Consider the following 20,904-nt stretch of genomic DNA (forward strand, 5'->3'; position numbering starts at 1 on the left):
CTTCCCAAAAGAAGCTTAGAAACATCAACCTTCCTTCCTTTATCTTTTTTAAAACTCTTACCTTCCATCTTAGAATCAATACTATTTATTGGTGCCCATGACAGAAGAATGGTAAGGGCTGGGCCAATGGGGGTTAAGTGACTTGTCCAGGATCACATAGCTAGGAAGTCTGAGGCCATATTTGAACCCAGGACCTCCTGTCTCTAGGCTTGACTCTCAATCTACTGAGCCAGCTAGCTACATCCTCCATCCCCCCCCCTTTTTTTTTTAACACTTTCTGTCTTTGTAATAACTCTAAGACAGAATTGAAAGGGCTAGGCAGATGGGATTAAGTGACTTGGCCAGGGTCACATAGCTTGGGAGAATCTGAGACCAGATTTGATCCCAGGTTCTCCAGACTCCAGGCCTATGTGCCATGTTGTTGCCCTACCAATCTTCCTTTCCAAACTCATTATATATTTTTTCCTTTCCCCACCCTTAGTGCTACCACTTTTCTGTTCCTCACACATAGTACACCAGCTTCCATTTCCAAGTGCTTGCATGGTTCTCTCCCCCATTTGGAATACTTGCCTAATAGAATGTAAACTCTGGAAGGAAAGAACTATTTTAATTTTATCTCTGTATTTCCAGGATCTAGCATAATACGTGGCATGGAGTAAGTACTTAATAAATGCTTATGATTCATTGGTTAATTAACGCAACTCTCACTAGTTGTGAACTTGGGCAGGAGAAGGCAATAAGCATTTATATGGCACCTACTGTGAGTCAGGACTTTATAGTTATTATCTCATTTAATTATTTCAATTAATCTCACAACCACCTTGGGAGGAAACGCTTATTATCTCCATTTTGCAGCTGAGAGTGATAGAGGTTAAGTGACTTGTCCAAGGGTCACACATTAAGTGTCTGAGGTGGGATTTGAAGTCAGGTCTTCCTGATTCCCTGTGCTCTATGTGCCTCAAAGGTAAGTCAACTTCTGTTTCCTCTGCTATTAAAAAAAAATGCAGGTTTAAATACTTGTAGCATGAAACACTTAGGGTGAAGTTCACATGGGATAATGGATATGAAGAACGAGCTTTGCCAACCTTAAAGGCGTTATTATTTAGAGATAGTAAGAGTTCGTCTCCCAGCACTTACCGCTAATGGACAGTTGCACGTCCTGTTTGTGGACACGTTTGTATTGTCCTCCTACCAGCCTCTGAACTATACACTCATAGGTGCCCTCATCAGGCACTTGCAGAGGAAAGATCGTGACCGAGAGGTTATTGGCCATCTCCATCACAGTCCTGTTCACATATGAAAGGTCTATGAGATCTTCACCCCTTCTCCCAGGTACGTAGGCTTGTACCACTTTCGTGTCATGTTGCCAGTAGACTCGATAATATGTTCTTTCCTTCTCAGGAATCTCATAGTTACACGGAAAGGTCACAGCTTCCTTCACTGCTCTGGTCACCTTGGTCTCTCCTAAAGGGGAGCAAACACAGAGGTGGGTTGTGTGACTGAACCTGAACTGGGATCTCAAGTTATCTAGAACGAAGAAATCGAGTATGTGAGATTTGGCATCAGCCACGCTCATGGGTTTAAAAAGACGAGAACCACAGAACCAAGAACTTGTGAATAGTCCCAAGATTTTCAGGTGATCAAATGGGATGATATTCGCAAGGAACTTTGCAAACCTCGAAGCTCTCTCTAAATGCTAGCTTAACTCTTTTAGAAGTGTACTTAATTTTTAAAAATGATTGCTTTTCCGCCTTGTTATTCTTTCCTGATGATCCTTCCTCACATACAATAGAACTTTTCCTTGTAACAAAGAAATATACTTGAGCAAAAAAAAGAAGAAAGAAAAAAAAGAAAAAGTTAACACATTGGCTATGTCTGACAACGTAAGTCTTATTCTATACCGACTGTCTCTCTGGTGAGAGCATACTTCACCATCAGTCATCTAAAGACAGAAAATATATTTCCCAGAAGGCTTTGAAAATAAAAGGATCCTTTGTCATGCAATCTAGCATCATTTTTAGTTTGAAATATAAGGTCACTGCATTTGTGGGGGAGGGCAAAGAATGAAAATCTAGGCACTCTCTTTTTCTTCCTCTCCCTCTCTGACTCTATCCCTGTCTTCCCTTCTCTCTTCCTCTCTTCTCTCTGTTCTCTGTCTTTCTTCCCTTCTTTTTTCCTCTCTTCTCTGTCTTCCCTTCTCTCTTCCTCTTTTCCTCTCTGTCCTCTGTCTTTCTTCCCTTCTTTTTTCCTCTCTTCTCTGTCTTCCCTTCTCTCTTCCTCTTTTCCTCTCTGTCCTCTGTCTTTCTTCCCTTCTTTTTTCCTCTCTTCTCTGTCTTCCCTTCTCTCTTCCTCTTTTCCTCTCTGTCCTCTTTCTTTCTTCCCTTCTTTTTTCCTCTCTTCTCTGTCTTCCCTTCTCTCTTCCTCTTTTCCTCTCTGTCCTCTTTCTTTCTTCCCTTCTTTTTTCCTCTCTTCTCTGTCTTCCCTTCTCTCTTTCCCTCTGCTCTCTCTGTCTCAATCTTTCTTCCCCTCTTTCTTTTTCTCTCTTCCTCTCTTTCCTCTCTCCACAATGCTGCCAACATCCTTTAAATTTTCCGCCCTGGGACAAAGTTCTAATGGTTCACCTAAGTTGTGGTTCTGGATCTATATAAAACTGAATTATTGTTGAAAGGTGAAGGGTTTTTGTTGTTTTATTTTTTAATGTTTAAGAAGCTTTGTTTTAAAAATTGTAATATGGGCGTTTTGTGTTTGGTGTGCTTTTTTGTTGTTACTGTTCTTTACTACACATTCTAATGCTCAGCAATTGTTTGGAAGCTATATAGACCACCCTTGAACTAAGCCAATCTGTGTTCTAAGAGTGTCCCCTCCAAGTATAGTTTAACCCTGGGAAGGAAGGACTAGATGATGCTCCAGCCTTGATACAGACACAGGTAAATGGTGGCTCAATCTTTCTTAGGGCAGTGAGGTGGCATAGTGCATAGAGTACCAGGCATGGAGCCAGGAAGACATCTTCTTGAGTTCAAATCCATCCCCAGACACTTATTAGCTGTGAGACTGTAGACAAATCACTAAACTATATGTGCCTTAATTTCCTCATCTGTAAAATGAACTGGAGAAGGAAATGGCAAACTTCTCCAGTATCTTTGCCAAAAAAAAAAAACAACCCACAAGGCATAAGGAAAATTCAGACATGACTGAAATGACTGAACAACCACAAAAAGTTCTTCTGACATCTGTCTGAGATCTTGAAGCAAATAAATGCTCTATTGACCCCTGTTTCTGCCTTTACCACCTCACTTCTTAACCCTGCCTCCCTGTCCATCCTGTTACCAATGAATGATGGTTGGACGGAAATAGAACTCTTGGTACCATTTCCTCTGCTGAGTCTCTCAGCTCCCTTGCATTTATGATGAAATACAACTTCCTCTGTTTAAAATTCTTTATAGTAGGACTCCAATACTTCTTTCTAGATTGATTTCCCATTACCCCCCAACATATTATTCTCTGCATCCAAGACAAACTAGTCTACCTCCTGCTCCCAGAACTTGGGATGATCTGCCCTCACAACTCCATCAGGCTTAGTTCAACTGACAGCTGATGCAAGAGGCCTTTCTTGATTCCTCAGTTGTTTGTGCATCCCACTTTCTGAACTTACTTTGAATATATCTTATATTTATTTACCTGTGCAGAAGTTATTTCTCCCTGGTAGAATGTAAGCTTCCTGAGGGCACACACAATTTCAGGGTTTTTGTTTGTTTTTGACTATCTATACTACTTCCTGGCAATTGTTGTCAGTGTGCAGTTGTGTCTGAATCTTGGTGACCCTATTTGAGGTTTTCTTGGCAAAGACAATGGAGTAGTTTGCCATTTCCTTTTACAGCTCATTTTATAGACGAGAGAACTGAGGCAAACACGGTTAAGTGGCTTACCCAGGGTCACAGAGCTGTTAATGTCTGAGGCAGGATTTGAACTCAGTTCTTCCTGACTCCAGACCCAGTGCTCTATCCACTGTGCCACCTAGCTGCCCCCCTCCTGGAACTTAATATGCTCTTGTTATTATGTAACTGAATTAAATTGAAGAATGAAAGAGGGAAAAATAACCTTCCCAATAATGAATATATTATCAAACTTATCTGTAAAATAAGGTTGTTGAATGAGATCAAAAGAGGGAGCTTCTAGAGACAGAATATTCCTCTCCCAAAGCACCTTTTCTGCCTGTTATGGTCCTAGATTGTGGCTTAGATCTCTAAGAGGTTAAGTGACTTGCTTAGAGTCACACAGTGAGTATGTGTCAGAGACAGAAACTGAAACTGGATTTTCCTGGTTCTGGAATTGGCTTTCTATCCACTGCACCACACTTCCAGGCAAGCCTTTAAATCATTTCATAAACATGAAATTGTCAGTTTATCTATAAGGTTCTCTATATTAGTTTTATGTAAAAGGTTTCCTTCTGCTTGAAATCTGTGATCCTATGAAATAGGAATAAAATGGGATGCCCACTCTAAGGATTTTCTATTCTACTGGGACAGACCTCAAGTATATATATATATATGCAGCATAATTATAAAGTGAATAAACACAAACCAATACAAAGTAGCTTGGAATAAGAAATTTAGAATATCAGTTCCCCCAAAGAAAGTGATTTAGATTTCAAAGAGCAGATTAGGGCTACAAACGACCATGATCTTATTCCACCCCTACCCTGAGCCCTTCTCCAAGTAGGAAACTGAGTACGTATTGCTGGCACAGATATGAAGCAAGGATTGTGGGAAATTCCCAAGATGTCTAGGAGTAGTAATGTTTGAAGATGAAATATGTTACAATTTTTTTCACCATAAAAAGAATTATTCCAAAGAGAAAGAAGACTAAGGCCCTCCCAAAATACAACGTGTGAAGAACCAGTGGTTCTCAACTTTTATTTTCCTCATAGCACAGGGTTTGTTTCTGTGAGGAATGGGAGCAAATCGAACATATAAGTTGGCCTCACTCCAGAAGAATCAGCAGCTTTGTTGAATTCTTTCCCAGTTCCCAGTCCCCCATTTTGTAAGGTTACCATGCAAGTTTTCTTTATTTTTCAAATGGTTTCCTTACCAAACAACCTATCCTGGGTAAGCAAAATCTGTGTTAAACGTTATCTATGCATTTGTTTTGATGAGCAAAATTTTTTGGTATACCCAGTGAAACTTGTATGTTGAGGAACACTGCTAAAACTTGAGCCTAAGAGTCAGACAGAAGATATGTATGAAAGTGATTTCTGCCACTGATTCCCTGCCTCAGTGTGGAAGTAACAAGAAAACACTATTCACTCCAACAACTAGATTGGACCTGTTGATAGCCAACAACTGAAAGCTTGGAAATCCATAGTTGTGATGTCGGATGATTCATGGAGTTTTTCTCCAGCCATCTGTGGAACAGTGTGGGTGTTTTCTCTAAAAGGTCATTGAACGATATCATTCATGAATTACTTGAGGTTCCTGCCTGGGAGGTGGGGGTGGGTCGGGGAGGTCCTCCAGTAAAATTCAAGAGCTGAGCAAGGACCTGACTAAAAGGAGGAACCAAAACTAGTCTGGGCAATATAAGCTGAGACCTTGGAAACTCCCACTGAGGTCCCTCCTTGAATGATCAGTTCATGTGAAGAGAGTAGAGAGACAGAGGAGAGAAAGAGAGAGGGAAAAGAGGAGAGAGAGGGAAGAAAGGAAGGAGGAAGAAAGGAAGGAAGGAAAGAAGGGAGGGAGGAAGGGAGAAAGGAGGGATAGAAAAAGATTGACAAAAGAAAAAGAGAGGAAGGAGGACAAAGAGAGAGAACAAGAGTACTTAGCATATTGTTTGGTACATTGCAGGCCCTTAAAGAATGCTTGCAATTTGATTTATTAACCTTGGTGATCATCCTAGCCAGTGATGGCAAACCTTTTAGAGACTGAGTGCTCAAACTGCACCCTCATGCTGCATGTGAGCTGCTCCCTTACCCCAGACAGGACAGAAAGGAAGCACTCCCATTGGGCTGCTGGCCAGAGGGATGGATGAAGTGAAAAATGTCCCCAGGTGTGGTGGAGAGGGGGAAGGGAGCAGCTCCCTCTGGCACATGTGCCATAGGTTTGCCAACACAGCTTAGATAAATTTCTCCTTTTACAGATTAGGAATCTGACACTTAGAAAGGGGAAGGGACTTGCCCAAGGTCACACGAGAAAATTAATACAGTTTGAACTAGATACAGGTCTTCTGAATTGAGTCATAGTGTTTTTTCTTCCATGTTGGAAGATTTCTTTTTATGGTGAAAAAAATTATAACATATTTCATATTCAAATTTCCTTTAGTTTTGTATTATTTCACAATTATATCTAGAAAACTTGATTATTCCTGATAACCATGGCTTCATATCTGTCCTAGCAATATATACCCAATTCTTACTTGGAGAAGTGTTTAGGGTAGGGTGTAGAAATGAGATGATTGTTAGTTCATGGCCCAAATCAGCTCTCTGAAGTCTAAATCAGTCTATTTTGGGGAACTGATAATTTCTCATCCAGCACTAACCTTTTACCAGATATCTATTCTCGAGGAATTAAAATAATCAGAATTCTCACTAGCCATTTTTTTTCATTTTCTCTAGGGCACAGATATTCTTCTTTCACTTTCTACCTAACTGACTGAATCTCATGATCTATAGTCCTGGCCTACTGTGAGAAGCTATTCCAGTGATAGAAACTATAGCCAAGTATTAAGGGCCATTCTTTCATGGTGGTATGGCTACCTCTAGGTTGGCTTTCAGAGTGGGAAGCAGACACCTTTTCCTGGGCTCATGTGAAGGGAGAGTTCACTGAAAGGGGAAGTTGGAAAGGAACTTTGAAGAGAGATGGAAGCTTTGTCTTCAGTAACTCCTCTTCCCCCATCCCACAGGGGAAGCTGGATTGTTAGTGGTTGTGGCTATTAATAGTTACAGACAAATAATGTTCATTCAATTGGAAAATCCAGGAGGCACGGGTTTTACCTAAAAATCTTGATTTAGGGCAGAGATACAGTCTTAATGGACTGAGTGGTTTAGCTATTAACTCATCTAATTGGCAAGGCCAATAGAAAGATCTGTACTTGAATTCTAAGGCTATCAAAACCTTCTAGGAAAGGCCTCCAAAGACTCATTCATATTGAGGTGTGAGTGACTGATGAAACTCAAGGTTTGGAAACCCTCAGAGACATTTGCTTCTTAATAGAGGAGCAGAAGCTAAAGTCCAAAGCTTACCAGTCATCTTTCTTAACTAGCCTGGGCTTCCTGGAGCTCTGCCTGAAGGCACCAGCATCCCTGGGTGAAAAGTGTCACCATGCCTCACTCCAACAACATCCCAGGAGCCACTTTCCAACCCTGCCTCCTCCAGTGTCTCATTCCCTGAAAGGGGCGGTCCTTTTCCCTCAAGTTTTTGGTGGCAAAGGTCAGATTCTCCAGGGAAAGGGACATTCTATCTCCTCGTGCTACTGTGCCCAGAATTAGATTTTCTTCTCTTTCTTTATTGACCTTTCTTCTGCTTTTCCCTACCCCAGTTCCACTAGTGTATTTGTCTAAAGTGAAATAACTAAATTAAGACTCTGTCTAAAAGGATTTTCCTCTCTTTGAGTTACTGGCTATTATATCTATAATATAATTGTCATTTTTTTTAGCATCTTAAGATGTTTCAACTCCTTTGCATAGAATATCTCCTATTCTGTTCAAATCCAAATCTAGAAGTTTTGATACATTTCTTTTTCTTAAATTAAATTTTCTTTCTTTTTTTTTTATTGTGAACCTAGCCATCACCAACAAAGATAAACTGACCAGCAAGTAATACTAAGCATCATCCAACTCTGAGCCCCCAGAGAAGGGCATCCATAATTGAAGAGTTTTTGTGACACCATATTTCCTATCCCTGACCCCCATTCCCAGATAAATATTCCTAACCTGCCAGAGTCTTACGAGTGCAATGAACATATTTTCTGAATGAATAGTTAAAGCCCATCATCTGGCAAAGAATATTCTTACAAAAGTTCAGTAAAAGTTCACTTCTTTTATGAAGATCAGGACTATTTTAGAAAATCCCCAGCTGAAGTGGCAGTCCTGAGGCCCCATTACCTTAGGTGCTTTTATAGCAATCTCACTGTTCATGGCCAAGTGTGCCTTTCCCAGGCTCATTTTTGGGTGACTACAGAAAAAGTCAAGGGGAGCTTAAGGTAAAAAAGAAGCCGTTTTGGAAGAGGGTTTGTTTAGAAGGCAGGGCTTGTGCATTCGACCGTGATCAAATATATAGAATGAGCCAGTAAAAGGTAAGATGAGCTCACTTGTCCTCCCCTGCTAAGGAAGTGAGTCATCTCCTGGGCATTTGTCTGCCTGCTGAAAGACCTGAGTGGCCTCTGATTCTGGAAAAGGGAGAAGGCTGGGGGAGGAGTACAAAGATGGGAACCATCCTGAAATGGGTTAAAATATAGCCTGGTTCCTATCTGAAAGAAGACAAAAATCATTCTTTGCCTGATTCTCAGAATTTCTTAGAAACTCTGACTTACTACTTATCCTAGGGACCAGAGGATCAGGGGGCCAAGAATACTATAGACTGGAGTTATGAGTTCTAGATTATCCCATCCATTCTCCCCCTCCATTTACAGAGGGGTAAACTGAGGCCCAGGGACAGAAATTGATTTGCTCAGTCACACAGGTATAGTTGGAATTTGAGTTAGTTTTTGTCACTTCAGTCAACTTAATTTAACTTTACAAACATTTCTTAAAGGTCTTTTATGGACAAAAGCATTGTGAATGGGGGGGAAGGGTTGCCATGGAAGGACTGGAGAGATTGGGGAGATTGTTTCTTATTTAGCAGCATAGAACAGTAGAAAAAGAACTCAATTTGGATTCAAAGGTCTTGCCACTTACTTGCTATGTGCTTGTGGATAAGTCACTTTACACCTCTTTGTGGCAGTTTCCTCATCATTAAAAGGGGGGTTGATTAGATAATTATTCTTAATGCAGACTTTCTGTCAAGGAAGTGAGTTTCAGCAGTCCTGTGTTCACACAGGATGTTCATTTTCACCACTGTGCCCAATTGTGTAATTCCTCTGGCTCAGAATACTCTTTCCTTTTCTCTTCTTCCTGAAACTCTGTTAACCCTTCAAGGTTCAAATCATTGAACTCTTCTCCAGTTATGTAAACATCAGTTTTTCTCTCTCACCTTCTGCTGAATCCTAAAGTCTATCTGGTCAACACCACCCAGTGAATGTTTCTGAATTATTCCTTATATATTAACCCCTTTCTTTTCTGCTTTATCTTATTTTTTAAGAACTCTTATCTTCTGTCTTAGTATCAAGGCTAAGACAGAAGAGCAGTAAGGACTGGGCAATTGGGGTTAAGGGACTTGCCTAGGGTCACAGAGCTTAAAAGTGTCCGAGGTCAGATTTGAACCCAGGATCTCCTGTTTCCAGGCCTGGTTCTCTATTAAAAAAAAAATTCTGAATCTCTATTCCCTAAGCCATATTGATGCCCCTTCTCTGCTTTATTTTCATTTTCTCTGAGACTAGGAATAAACACTATATTTATTGTGCCCATCAACTCAATAGGACTAAAGATTTAGAGTTGGGGGAGATTGTAGAGGTTACTTAGCACATTTAACAGATGAGGAATTTGAAGTCCATAGCAGTTAAGTAATTTACTGGAGGTCACATTGGTAGAATGTGTAGAGGTGGGATTTGAACTGTGAGCAAATCTAGCTCTCTTTCTACTCTACCTTGCTACCTCTTAATTAATTAATTAATTAAGCAATAAAACCCCAAAGTAAATGCGGATCAAGAGCTCTTCCAGGGGCCTCTAGGTGGCTCAGTGGATTGAGATCCAGGCCTGGAGACAGGAAGTCCTGGGTTCAAATGTGGCCTCAGATGCTTCTTAGCTGTGTGACCCTGGACAAGACACAGCCCCCATTACCTAGCCCTTCCTGCTTTTAGAACCAATACATACAGTTTAAAATACAGTTTAAAAGCAAACAAACTCCTCTTGCTTCACCCAGTCTTCAGTTCAAGGATAATTTTATACATTTGTCCCCAGGATTTGGTTCCCTGGTCCAATTGCTAAGTCCTTCATTTGGCTTCTTTTTGCTGGTTGTATGGGGAATGGTCTGTTAGTTAAACACACACTTTTTAAAATGGGTTTAGATTCAGTTCCGGCTCTTCAGAATTCCCCACCAAGGTTAAGTTCACCTTGCATGAGAGGTAACCCAAATTTCCCCCTCGCCTCTGTTTTCTACCCAACAGCATCTTTCTGCGCTGGACTAAGGGAGTTTTTGACCCATTCACTGCCACACTAATCTTTGTAGGAAATGTATCGGGCCCCTGAAAACCTCTCTGTTCTTCCATTTAAACCGACGAGTCATTTTTATCTTCACAGCTGGCTGATCTTGACTGATTCACTGAAGAATGAAGAGGAATGCTGAAGTGACAGCCAAATGGAGAGAATGTCAGAGAGGGAAGGGCTTGGGGGTGCCATCTAATGATTTCTCATTTCATCTCATTTCATAGGAGAGGAAACGGAGGCCCAAAACGATGAATTGACTTTCAACAGCAAACAGAACTGTTAAGTTAAAGGATTAAGACCAGGGGAGCAGAAGCTATGGTCAGACTTATGAGTCAACTCGTCTAAGGATTTTCTTCTCAGAGAAAACTAAAATCAGAACAGTAACTAGTCTGGGGTTCCTGGGGCTTACAGAGAAGAACACTTCTTCCATGAGGTGGGTGACCATGTCCCCGTGCCTCATCTGGCTCCTTTCTCCAACAAAAGGCAATTCTCCAGGGGCTTCCTGCAAACACCTTGTCACCCCCAAATGCACTGATGTCTTATTTCCTTGACACCTGAAGGACAGCTAGGTGGCACAGGGAATAGAGCACTGGGCCTAGAATCAGGAAGACCTCAGTTCAAATTCTGCCTCAGATACTTATTGGCTGTGTGACACTGAGCATTTAATCCTGTGTGCCTCAGTTTCCTCATCTGGAAAAAGAAACTGGAGAAGGAGATGGCAAAGTATTCCAGTATCCTTGCCAAGAAAACTCCAAATTGGGTCACAATGAGTCAGACATGACTGAACAACAACAGCAACTAGTCTGGGGTTCTTGGGGTTTCACCTTAGGATACCAGAATTTGGAGGAGTATACATCTTCCCAGAGGTAACAGCATCTCCATGCCCCGTCTTGCTACCTTATTCCCACAAAAGTAAAATTCTTCAGGGGCCAAGGCAACCAGCTCCACTATCCCCACTTCTCAGATACAGTGTCTCCTTCCCCTGGCACCTGAGAGGAGTCTTTCTTTCCCCTCAAGTCCTCTGGAGAGGCAAGGATGGAACTCTACAGATTAATGCTTTTTTTCTGTTATTTTTTGGAAAATGTTTTTTATTTGCTTTATCCTTTTCTTCTCTTGCTATGTGGTTCCTTGAAGATAACCACATATGATGAAGCATATTGTGAGCTCTCTTTATTTATTTACCTATCAATAGGATATCCTAAAAGTCTTAGTGTTTTGTTGTACTAGCTTAAAACTGCAATAAGTAGAGTGAAAGGAGCAGAACCAGAAGAACATTGTACACAGAGACTGATACACTGTGGCACAATCGAATGTAATGGACTTCTTTCTCTACTAGCAGCAATGCAACAATCTAGGACAATTCTGAGGGACTTATGAGAAAGAAACACTATCCACAGTCTGAGGAAGAACTGTGGGAGTAGAAACAGAAGAAAAACATATGATTGATCACATGGGTTGATGGGGATATGACTAGGGATGTAGACTCTAAACAATCCCCGTGGTGCAATGAACAATAATATGGAAATGGGTCTTGATCAATGACACATGTAAAACCTAGTGGAATTGAGTGTTGGCTATGGGAGGGGGGAGGGAGGAAGGTAGGGAAAGAACATGAATTATGTAACCATGGAAAAATACTCTAGATTAATTAATTAATTAACTTAATTAAAATTGCAATAAGAATTTTGGGACATCCTGTATATCTATATAAACTATATATTCACATATTCAGTCCTTTTTTTAGTCATGTCTGGCTCTTCATGGCTCCATTTGGGGTTTTCTTAGCAAAGATACTGGAGTGATTTTTACCATTTTCTTCTCAATTTCATTTTACAGATGTGGAAACTGAGGGCCACAGGGTCAAGTGACTTGTATAGTGTCACAGAACTAGTGTACATATATAGATATACACGGACTAGATTATCTCTGAGACTCTTTATAATTCAGATTTGTAATCTTCTTAGCCCTTTGATCTATAGGAGAAGTAGGGCAGTGATTATAGAAATTCTAGAAGTCAGCATTTGTGACATTTAGGATTTCTATAGAATAAATACATATGTATACATATATGAATGCACACATATGTGCATATCCATGTAAGTACATATGTAAGAACAAGCAAAGTAGGGAAATGGAGAATGGGATATGAGGAAGAATACTATATTCTAGCCATAACAAAGGTCTAGATTATAGGCTTTCTTCTTTTACAGAATGGGTTGATTTTATTTGTTTGTCTATACATGTGTTTGCACAAGCATCCTGGCTGGTCTCAGAGTGAGGGAGACCTGTGTTTGAGTCTTACTTTTGACCTTTATTGTTTATATGATATGACCTTGGGCAAGTCCTTTGAGGTCCCCAAGCAGCTCTTCAAGGCTAGGTTCCTGAGCAGGTACTAATTTGCTTTGATAGAGGGAGTTCTTCCCTCTTTGGTGAACTTCCTCCATAAGTTTTTAACTTTTTTGAGCAAAAGTATATATTAAAATATATACTACTTACTATACAATTTATATAACCATATACATATACATGTATGCACACACACATATATATGCATGTACATACATATGTCTGTATGATAGAGAATTTCCTTGCTGTTGCATAAAAAAGATATTCTATCTTTCTTTCCGGATGTTTTCTCTGGATATCTCCCATATTTGGACCTTCATTTCTACCTTCTGGCTTCCTGGGTTTCCTTTAAGTCCCAACTAAAATCCTATCTTTATAGGAAAACTTTCCTAATTCTTCTTAATTCTAGTGATTTTTCCTCTTCTTTGTTTTTTAAACCCTTACCTTCTGTCTTAGAATCAATAATACACAAATACACAATAATACACAAACAATACTGTGTATTGATTCCAAGGCAGAAGAGTGGTAAGGGCTAGGCACTGGGGGTTAAGTGACTTGCCCAGGGTCACACAGCTAGGAAGTGTCAGAGGCCAGATTTGAATCCAGGACTTCCTCTCTCTAGGTCTGGCTTTATAGCCACTGAGCCACCTCTCCTCCCTATCCTCCATATAACTTATTTGTACATATTTGTTTGCTTGTTTTCTCCATTAGATTGTAAGCTCCTTGGGGGCTAGAATTGTCTTTTGCCTCTTTTTATATCACTGGCACTTAGCACAGTACCTGGTACATAGTAGGTGCTTACTAAATGTTTATTGACTTACTGACTATCAATGCTCATCAGTACCTGAACAGTATACACACACACACACACACACACACACACACACACACACACACATGCACTTGCACACACAAACATCATTACTGTCATCATCCTGCACTGGTTTTGGAATAAAAAAATTTGTCTTGAATTCTGGAGTTTCCATACAGTATATTTATAACATTCACTTATTTGCAGAGAGGGTTCCAGAAGTCTTAGTGCAAAACCACATGAATATGGAGTATCTTATTTCATGGAACAGTAAGAGAAAGTCCTCTTAGTGCACGACTGAATCAACACTTTTGGGACACCTCCTGTATACATACATACTTATACACCCATAGAATTATCCAGTGTGGAAACTCCCTCAACTAACAGATCAGCAACTCATTTATAACTCAGAGTAAGAGAGTGAAACCTGGAACACTGATACTCGTGGTCATATGCACAACACAAATGCCAACAAACAAAATCTACCCAGTTCAGTAAAGGGGAGGAAGTCTTGGGCTTAGCTACAGCTGGAACTAAATGTTCTCCTTCACCTTGTACGTTCTACTCCACTTTTCCTCCTTTCCCACTCAATGTTCAGCTCACTATCTGAACTATGCATTCCTTTCTTCCCCCGAGACCTTCACGGACCTCAGCTTGATCTCCACTTCTGTGGCAGCAGAAGTGATAAAGATGGCAGCTCCATCAAGTTACCTGCTAGGGGAGTGACTGATCTGCCAGGTGCTGATCTCCAATGTCAATTTTCCAAATTGACAAGGTCTATTCAAGTGAGAGCAATTCATGTAGAAATGTGTGAGTAAATGTTTAACAACTGACTCTAGAGATGAGAGGGAGGAGTATATATAGTGGACATACTTTTAAGCTTCCATTTGCATTATTAACATTTTCTCTACTACTTTCTTAAGTCTAGAAAATCAACAAAATAACCATCCAAGCCCAGATTCATGTTGTTTTGCTGATTTTTGAGCTGTAAATGCTCATCCTGAATATTTAACAATTTCCTGTTTAAGCTGGCTCTGGTACCCCAACACTCTCCCCCTCCCCAGTCCTCCTACTCCAATCTATTTCTGGAGATATATGATAAAGTTATATAGATTGCAGGTGGTATCTGATAAAGAAGGTGAGAGAAGGGGGCTTAGAACCAAGAGAGAGAGGGAAAAGACCACAGAATTTGCAAACAGAAAAGAAAAAAATAAGAAGAGAGGGACAGAAGGATGAAATGAAAAGGGTACCAAAGAGGAGAGAGGCCAAGGCTAAGAAATCTGGGAGTGGCAAGGGAAGAGGCTAGGGCAATGAAGACCTTATTTCAATTCATATCCAACATGAGTTAGGAAAGAGTACAACCAAGTGCTGGGCTTGCATATGCAACCTGGAAGACTTGCTTTGACATTTTCCAGCTGTGTGACTGTGGATATATCCATTCACCCTTTTTAAAACCTCAGTTTACCTCTGTGAAATGGGGCTGGTAATCATATAATCCTGCCAGGCTATTTTGAGGCAAGCTGCTATTTTCAGCTTCTTTGAATGGCCCTTCTAGCACCTAGTACAATGTCTGGGAGAGATTAGTTTCTAAACTCATGCTTGTTGGTTGATTGATGTTGAAGCATATTGTTGCACAGTAATGGAAGTTGAAATTCTAGCTTATCTAACCATGTGAAGAAGTTCCTAATATGAAACCTGCATCAAATATACTAGTCAGGTGAACAGCCAGATGATCATAGATTTAACGATAAAAGGGATCTTAGAAGTTATTTAGTACACACACACACACACACACACACACACACACATACACACACACACACACACACACACACATTTTACAGATGAGGAATCTAAAGTCCAAAGAAGCAAAATGACTTGTTTAGGGTCAGAGCTAGCAATTGACACATTCAGATCCCCTAATTCCAATGCCAGTGCTCTTTCCCATTGGATCCATAGGGGGACTATCCCACCAAAGACAGACGTCTGGTCTTAGCTAGAGATCAGATCCCTAGCTTTCTGCCCACTTCCATTTACATTCTAGATGTTCTCATTTTCAGTTGCTGGAAGGAAACCATTCCCTATAACCTGATTTCTGTCCTCTAAGGAAATGTCTTCTTTTCCTTTGGAATTATAAAGCATTCAATTTAATTTCTACCTATTGATTGGCATGGTTCTATTCATTGTGTATTGCTTACTATTTAAAATTTTAAAAAATTCCAATTGCATGTAAAATGATTTTTAATATATATTTTTTTAATTTTCAGAGGAAACTTCTTTTAAAAAATTATTGATGCCTTAAAAAAATTATCACAGTCACTTTCCAGTGTGGTGTCCACCTCATACACTGATCCCATCCCTTGTGATAAAGAAAAATAGCTAAACAAAGGTGGCCAACAAGGTCTGATAGCATATGCAATACTCTGTGTCCACAGTCTTCCCTACCAAAAAAGAGGGAGATGTGTTTCATTCCCTTGTTTTCTTGGGCTCAGATAGCTTTTGCATTGAATCTTTTGCTGCTTTTTAGTGTTGCTGAAGCAGCTTCTTCACAACCTCCCCCCAAAGAAAGATTTGACTAGGACTTCCGTTACCGATCCAAAGCAAACAAAGCTCATTGAAGAGTGCATTGTACAGAATGGGCCAAATATACGTAACTGTGTCCAGATTAACTTCATCCAAGCAGAAGAAGCCACACTCCAAGACCACCATTTTGAATCTCTATTACCAAAGTGGCTGTGGTAAAAGCCTAAGAAGCTCCATCACTTTACTGGGAGTAGTGAGTCAAGTTGCTTTCAGTTGCTTACCTGAGCTAAGGCCTGCATGAGCCATATACAAGAGACAAAGGAGCATGAAGTGTAAGAGCTTGGGTTGGGCCATTCTCAATTCCAGTCCAGGAAGGTTTCCCTCCAAATGCCTGAGATCTAGGAAGAGAAAATAAAAACAAAACGTCAAAGGCAAAGCCAAGAGTGAACAGTGTTTAGGGCTCTACCCTTATGGGTAAGAGAAACAGGAAGAAGGCCATGATGATGATCATTCACCAAAGCTCTACAGGGTTTTCCTGAGGTTTTAAAATAGCCCTTCAAGATATGGTTTGCTATTAAAACTGGGCCCCTAAAGCACTTAAAAATATACTTAAAACTTTTTCTAAACTTAAAAAAAAGATGTCTAAAAAAAGTCTACCCATTTGCTCTTTCAAAATCAACCAAAAGAAACACTGTTAAAAAAAATTCCACTATGCTTTGTCAAAAATATACATTCAATAAAAATATACACTGCTTAATAAGAAGAGAAATTAATCTTTTTCTACTTCATAAATTTCATTCTAGTATTTTCTGTGTCTCCAGAGCATGTACTTTGTTTCTGCCAGGACAAACAAAAACCAGTAAAAGTGATCACAAGAATGTTTTATTTCTTTGATATTTACTGGTCCTCTGATCAGCTTCCTGTTATTGTTACATGGAAATTTCATTTTCCAGTAAAACTACTTCCACTAGTTTTGTCTAAACTGGCCAAAAATTCAAAGGGAAGAGGCTAAAAGAAGGGAATAAGCATTTATATGGTGCCTACAATGCACCAGACAGTGCAATGCACTTTATAAATATTATCTCAAAGCAAAATGCAAAGACCAAAGTACTCCCTATAACTCTTGGACGAGGGTGAAAAATCAGAGCAATCAATCAACTGGTATTTCTTAAGCACCTACTGTGTATTAAGAATTGTGCCGGGGCTGAGGGTTTAAGTACAAAGAATGAAACAAAATTAAAAATAAAATTTTGCCTAAATTTGAAAAGCATTTTGTTTCTTAATTTAGCAAATTTTTCTTGAAAAATATCCAATTGGATTTAGATTTCTCTGTATAAGTGATGATTAAGATTATTAAGTATGAAAATAGATCTTGCATGACTTCCCATATATGTGAAATCATGTTGCTTGCTTTCTCAATGAGAGGGGAAGGGACTGGAAGGAGAGAATTGGGAACTCAAAATATTTTTAAATAAATAAATAAGTAAATCACAAATGGGGGAGTAAAAAAACATTAAGGTCCCTAGAGAAGTGGAGTAGACCATCTCAGTGGAAAGCTTCCACGGAGATATGATAGAAATGACTTCATTTCCTAGACCAACATAACTGGAGACTAAGAGGCAATGAGATTGACTCTTGGGCTTGGACTCGATTTACAGGAACAATTTAGGAGCCACATGAAATCATGTTTATGTATTTTAGTTATTATTACACTCTATGAGAGTTTGAACAAAACAGGCCAACTCTCGGTACCTAAGTTCTTTCATCTATAAAATCAGATGGTTATCCTGAAGAGCTGCTAAGGTTCATTTTAGCTCTACGTCTATGAACTTGTATCCAAATGATTTCCAAGGGACCTTTTATCTCCAACGTCTCTGATACCAAAGACTTAATCATCACCATAAATTGTGTCTCATGCTTGACTCACTTCAAACTTGGGAATTTTCAAAGCCATCTTTGGAGGGGGATGTTTTAACTCTATTTAAAAAATTCTAAAAATCATACTCCAATTCTAAAAGAAGAGTTTTACAAAACATTCGGACAACCATCTCTGAAAAAGGTAGATTGTCTCCCAAGGGAATTGCTTTCAAAGAGGCAAAACTCACTTAAAATCTACAAGATCCAGTTTGCTGGTTTTTTAAAAAAAAGTTCTATCAAACTATAGCCTTCCATAATATGCTAAAAATCATCCTTCAATGAGATGAGTAAAATTGTACTTACCAAAGACAAGTTCCTTTCTTTTCTTCTCTAGGTTACAATACGAACCGCACCTCATTTCACGGCGTCTCAGCTTCACAATGGCAAATCGGTCTGGGTAACTGCCTTTTTGTAAGAGTGATGTCACTAAAGTGTCACTTCCTCATCACTTTCCTAAATGATTAGAGGATCTGATCCTTCTTTGACCTAGAAGTATTAGAGTCAAGCCTAGGGTATGTCGGACAGATGGAAGACACCCACACAGTGTGATTTCAGGAAGGACCTAAACAAAAGAAAAAAAAAAAACAGCCCCTGACACCACGGCTGTCCCCTGGGGAGAATGAATCTGGGGAGAGTGAAGCTGGCACGAATGACACTGGTACTGGCCACATCTGTCCTGTCCCAACTTTTTCTGCATGGAAAATCAGCTTGAAGTAGAAGGGGAAAGTCAGAATAGAGGTGTAGACATAGTGAGGGATGACTATATAGAAGTGGGATGGGCAGTCCTGTCTACATTGCCATGTAAAGTTGGGTGCTTTACAAGCTGATTATAAATATGTGTATGGTCCTCAAGTCAATAACAACTGATAGGAATGACCTCTAAAAGCTGCAGGACATCCTGAGAGAGAAATGGGTCACAGCATGCGTCAGAGAATCAACTCACCACCATGGCCTTGACCACCACCTCCCCATCTCCACAGATGGAGGCACTTCCCTCTTTCTTCTGGCTCAGGCTTGATGGGAACTCCCATGGAGATGCAACATGGAACCACTTCTGCTGCTCTTGGAGCCCCTGCCCCCTCAGTACTTACAGCTTCTGCAGACTGGAAAAGATGGCCCTTGGCACTGTCAAGTGGCACAGCATGAGAAACAGATATGATTTTTATTTATTTATTATTATTTTAATTCCATTAAAATTTTTAAAAAATATTTTTCCATGGTTACATGATTTATTTTCTCTTTCCTCCTCATTCCCAAAACCGACAAGCAATTCCACTGGGTTCTACATGTGTTATGTGATTTTTATTTAAATGAGATTAAACAAGATACATTATGACTTATACCCTACGGACAAATGAACAATTCCATCTGACTTGTAGCTGAAACTTCTTATATGTGCTATCTCCCTCATTGGACTATGAACGCTTGGAATGCAGAAATTCTCATAATTTTCTGTTTGTAGTTGCAGAGCTTAGCACAACAATTAGCAAATATTAAGCACTTAATAAATGATTTTCCCATTCCTCCTTCCTCCTCTCCCTCCCTTCTATTCTTCCTTCCTTTCCTTCTTCCCTTCTTCCCTCCCTTCCTTCATTGCCTTGTTCCTTCCTTCCGTTCTTCTTCTTTCCTTCCTTTTCTCCACCTAACATCTTCCTGGAGCCAATCAATTCCATTCAACGAGATCCTCCAATAAACTAGTCTTTAATCCCTGGAAACCAAGGAGCATTTTTTTCCATTGTTATCTGACTCTAGCCTGAAATTCTAACCACTAATGCCTTACCTCTTTAATTTAAGGTTTAGATCCTTGGTAAAATGACTATTGAAATGCAAATATCCCTTGAAATTTAAGCTTTAAACTCTGAGATATCATTTATGTCTTAGGATGAGTGATTGGAGAAGAAGTTTTAACAAGAAGTTATTTTGATCAGTAGGGGGAAGAAGGGTACCTGAGAGACACAAGGAAGATATAACAACTGTGTAGAGAAAGACAAAGGACAGCTAATTGGTAAGCTTTAGGTGCTTCACAATTTTGTGAAGGCCCTGGCCATGCTTTTAAAAATATAATGTTAGAAGGGATCTTGTAGGTCATCTAATTCCATCTTCCTCATCAGATGAGGAAACTGAGACCCAGAGAGAAGGAAGTAACTGATCAGTTAGGCAGGAACCAAAGCACAGACCTTCTAACTTTTAGTCCAGTGTGTTTTCCACCACCACATTCTAGGTTCTAGAACTGGAAAGTATCCTTTTCTTGCCCCACAATTTTATAGACAAGGAAACCCAAGTTCTAAGAGTTAAAACAATTTGTCCTGGGTCACACACCTAGGGTAACTAGGCGGCACAGTGGATAGAGTTGGGAGGATCTGAGTTCAGATTCAGTCTCAAATGTTTACTTGCTGTGTGATCCTGGGCATGTCACTTCACCTTGTTTGCCTCAGTTTTCTCATCTGCAAAATGAATTGGAGACATGGATAGCAAACTTCTCCAGTATCTTTGCCAAGAAAACCTCAAATGGGGTCACAAAGAGTTGTACATGATGGAAATGACTGAACAAAGAGCTGGAAGGAACCCGAGCCATCATCCATTTCTCATTTTACATTCAAGGACACTGGGGGCCATGGACATTAAGGAACTTGTCTAAGCTATACTAAATCAATTGTAGAACCAGAACCAAGAATCCTAACTATGTCTAGTACTAGCTCAATGAACACGGGAGTGAGAGAATTTTATTTCCCTCTTTGGCTTCACTCTACCATCCAGAAATCTTACTCAAAAATTGGTGTTGATACAAATACAAGATTGCCTTCATGTGGAGGGGATCGAAGTGGTGATGTATATGGTGCTCTCCGAAAGACCACATCCTTGGGGTATCTTCCACCTGTCCATCCTACATGGCAGTCTTTGTCACTCAGGATGAATTTCTCTGGGTTAGGGCATCATCTCTAAGAGTTTCCTCTAACCTAAGGTAAATACTCCCTTGGGCAATACAAATACTGGCCATTAGTATTTTAGTATAAAT

The 20,904-nt window shown here is 39.9% G+C and overlaps 1 protein-coding gene across 2 annotated transcripts in view; it reads right to left on the bottom strand.

The window, feature by feature from the left end:
- Positions 1-18,446, bottom strand: part of CD80 (CD80 molecule) — a 42,572-nt gene extending 24,126 nt beyond the window's left edge. For both annotated transcript variants that reach the window (XM_056793496.1, XM_056793495.1), the window contains exons 1-3: positions 18,192-18,446; positions 16,253-16,369; positions 1,138-1,464 (exon numbers count right to left, since the gene is read on the bottom strand). In XM_056793496.1, coding sequence (XP_056649474.1) covers positions 1,138-1,464; positions 16,253-16,369; positions 18,192-18,246 — 499 coding nt within the window. In that variant the 5' untranslated portion in view covers positions 18,247-18,446. The remainder of the gene's footprint in view (positions 1-1,137; positions 1,465-16,252; positions 16,370-18,191) is intronic.
- Positions 18,447-20,904: the final 2,458 nt, after the last annotated feature.

Source organism: Monodelphis domestica, chromosome 4, assembly GCF_027887165.1.
Source record: "Monodelphis domestica isolate mMonDom1 chromosome 4, mMonDom1.pri, whole genome shotgun sequence".
NCBI lineage: Eukaryota > Metazoa > Chordata > Mammalia > Didelphimorphia > Didelphidae > Monodelphis > Monodelphis domestica.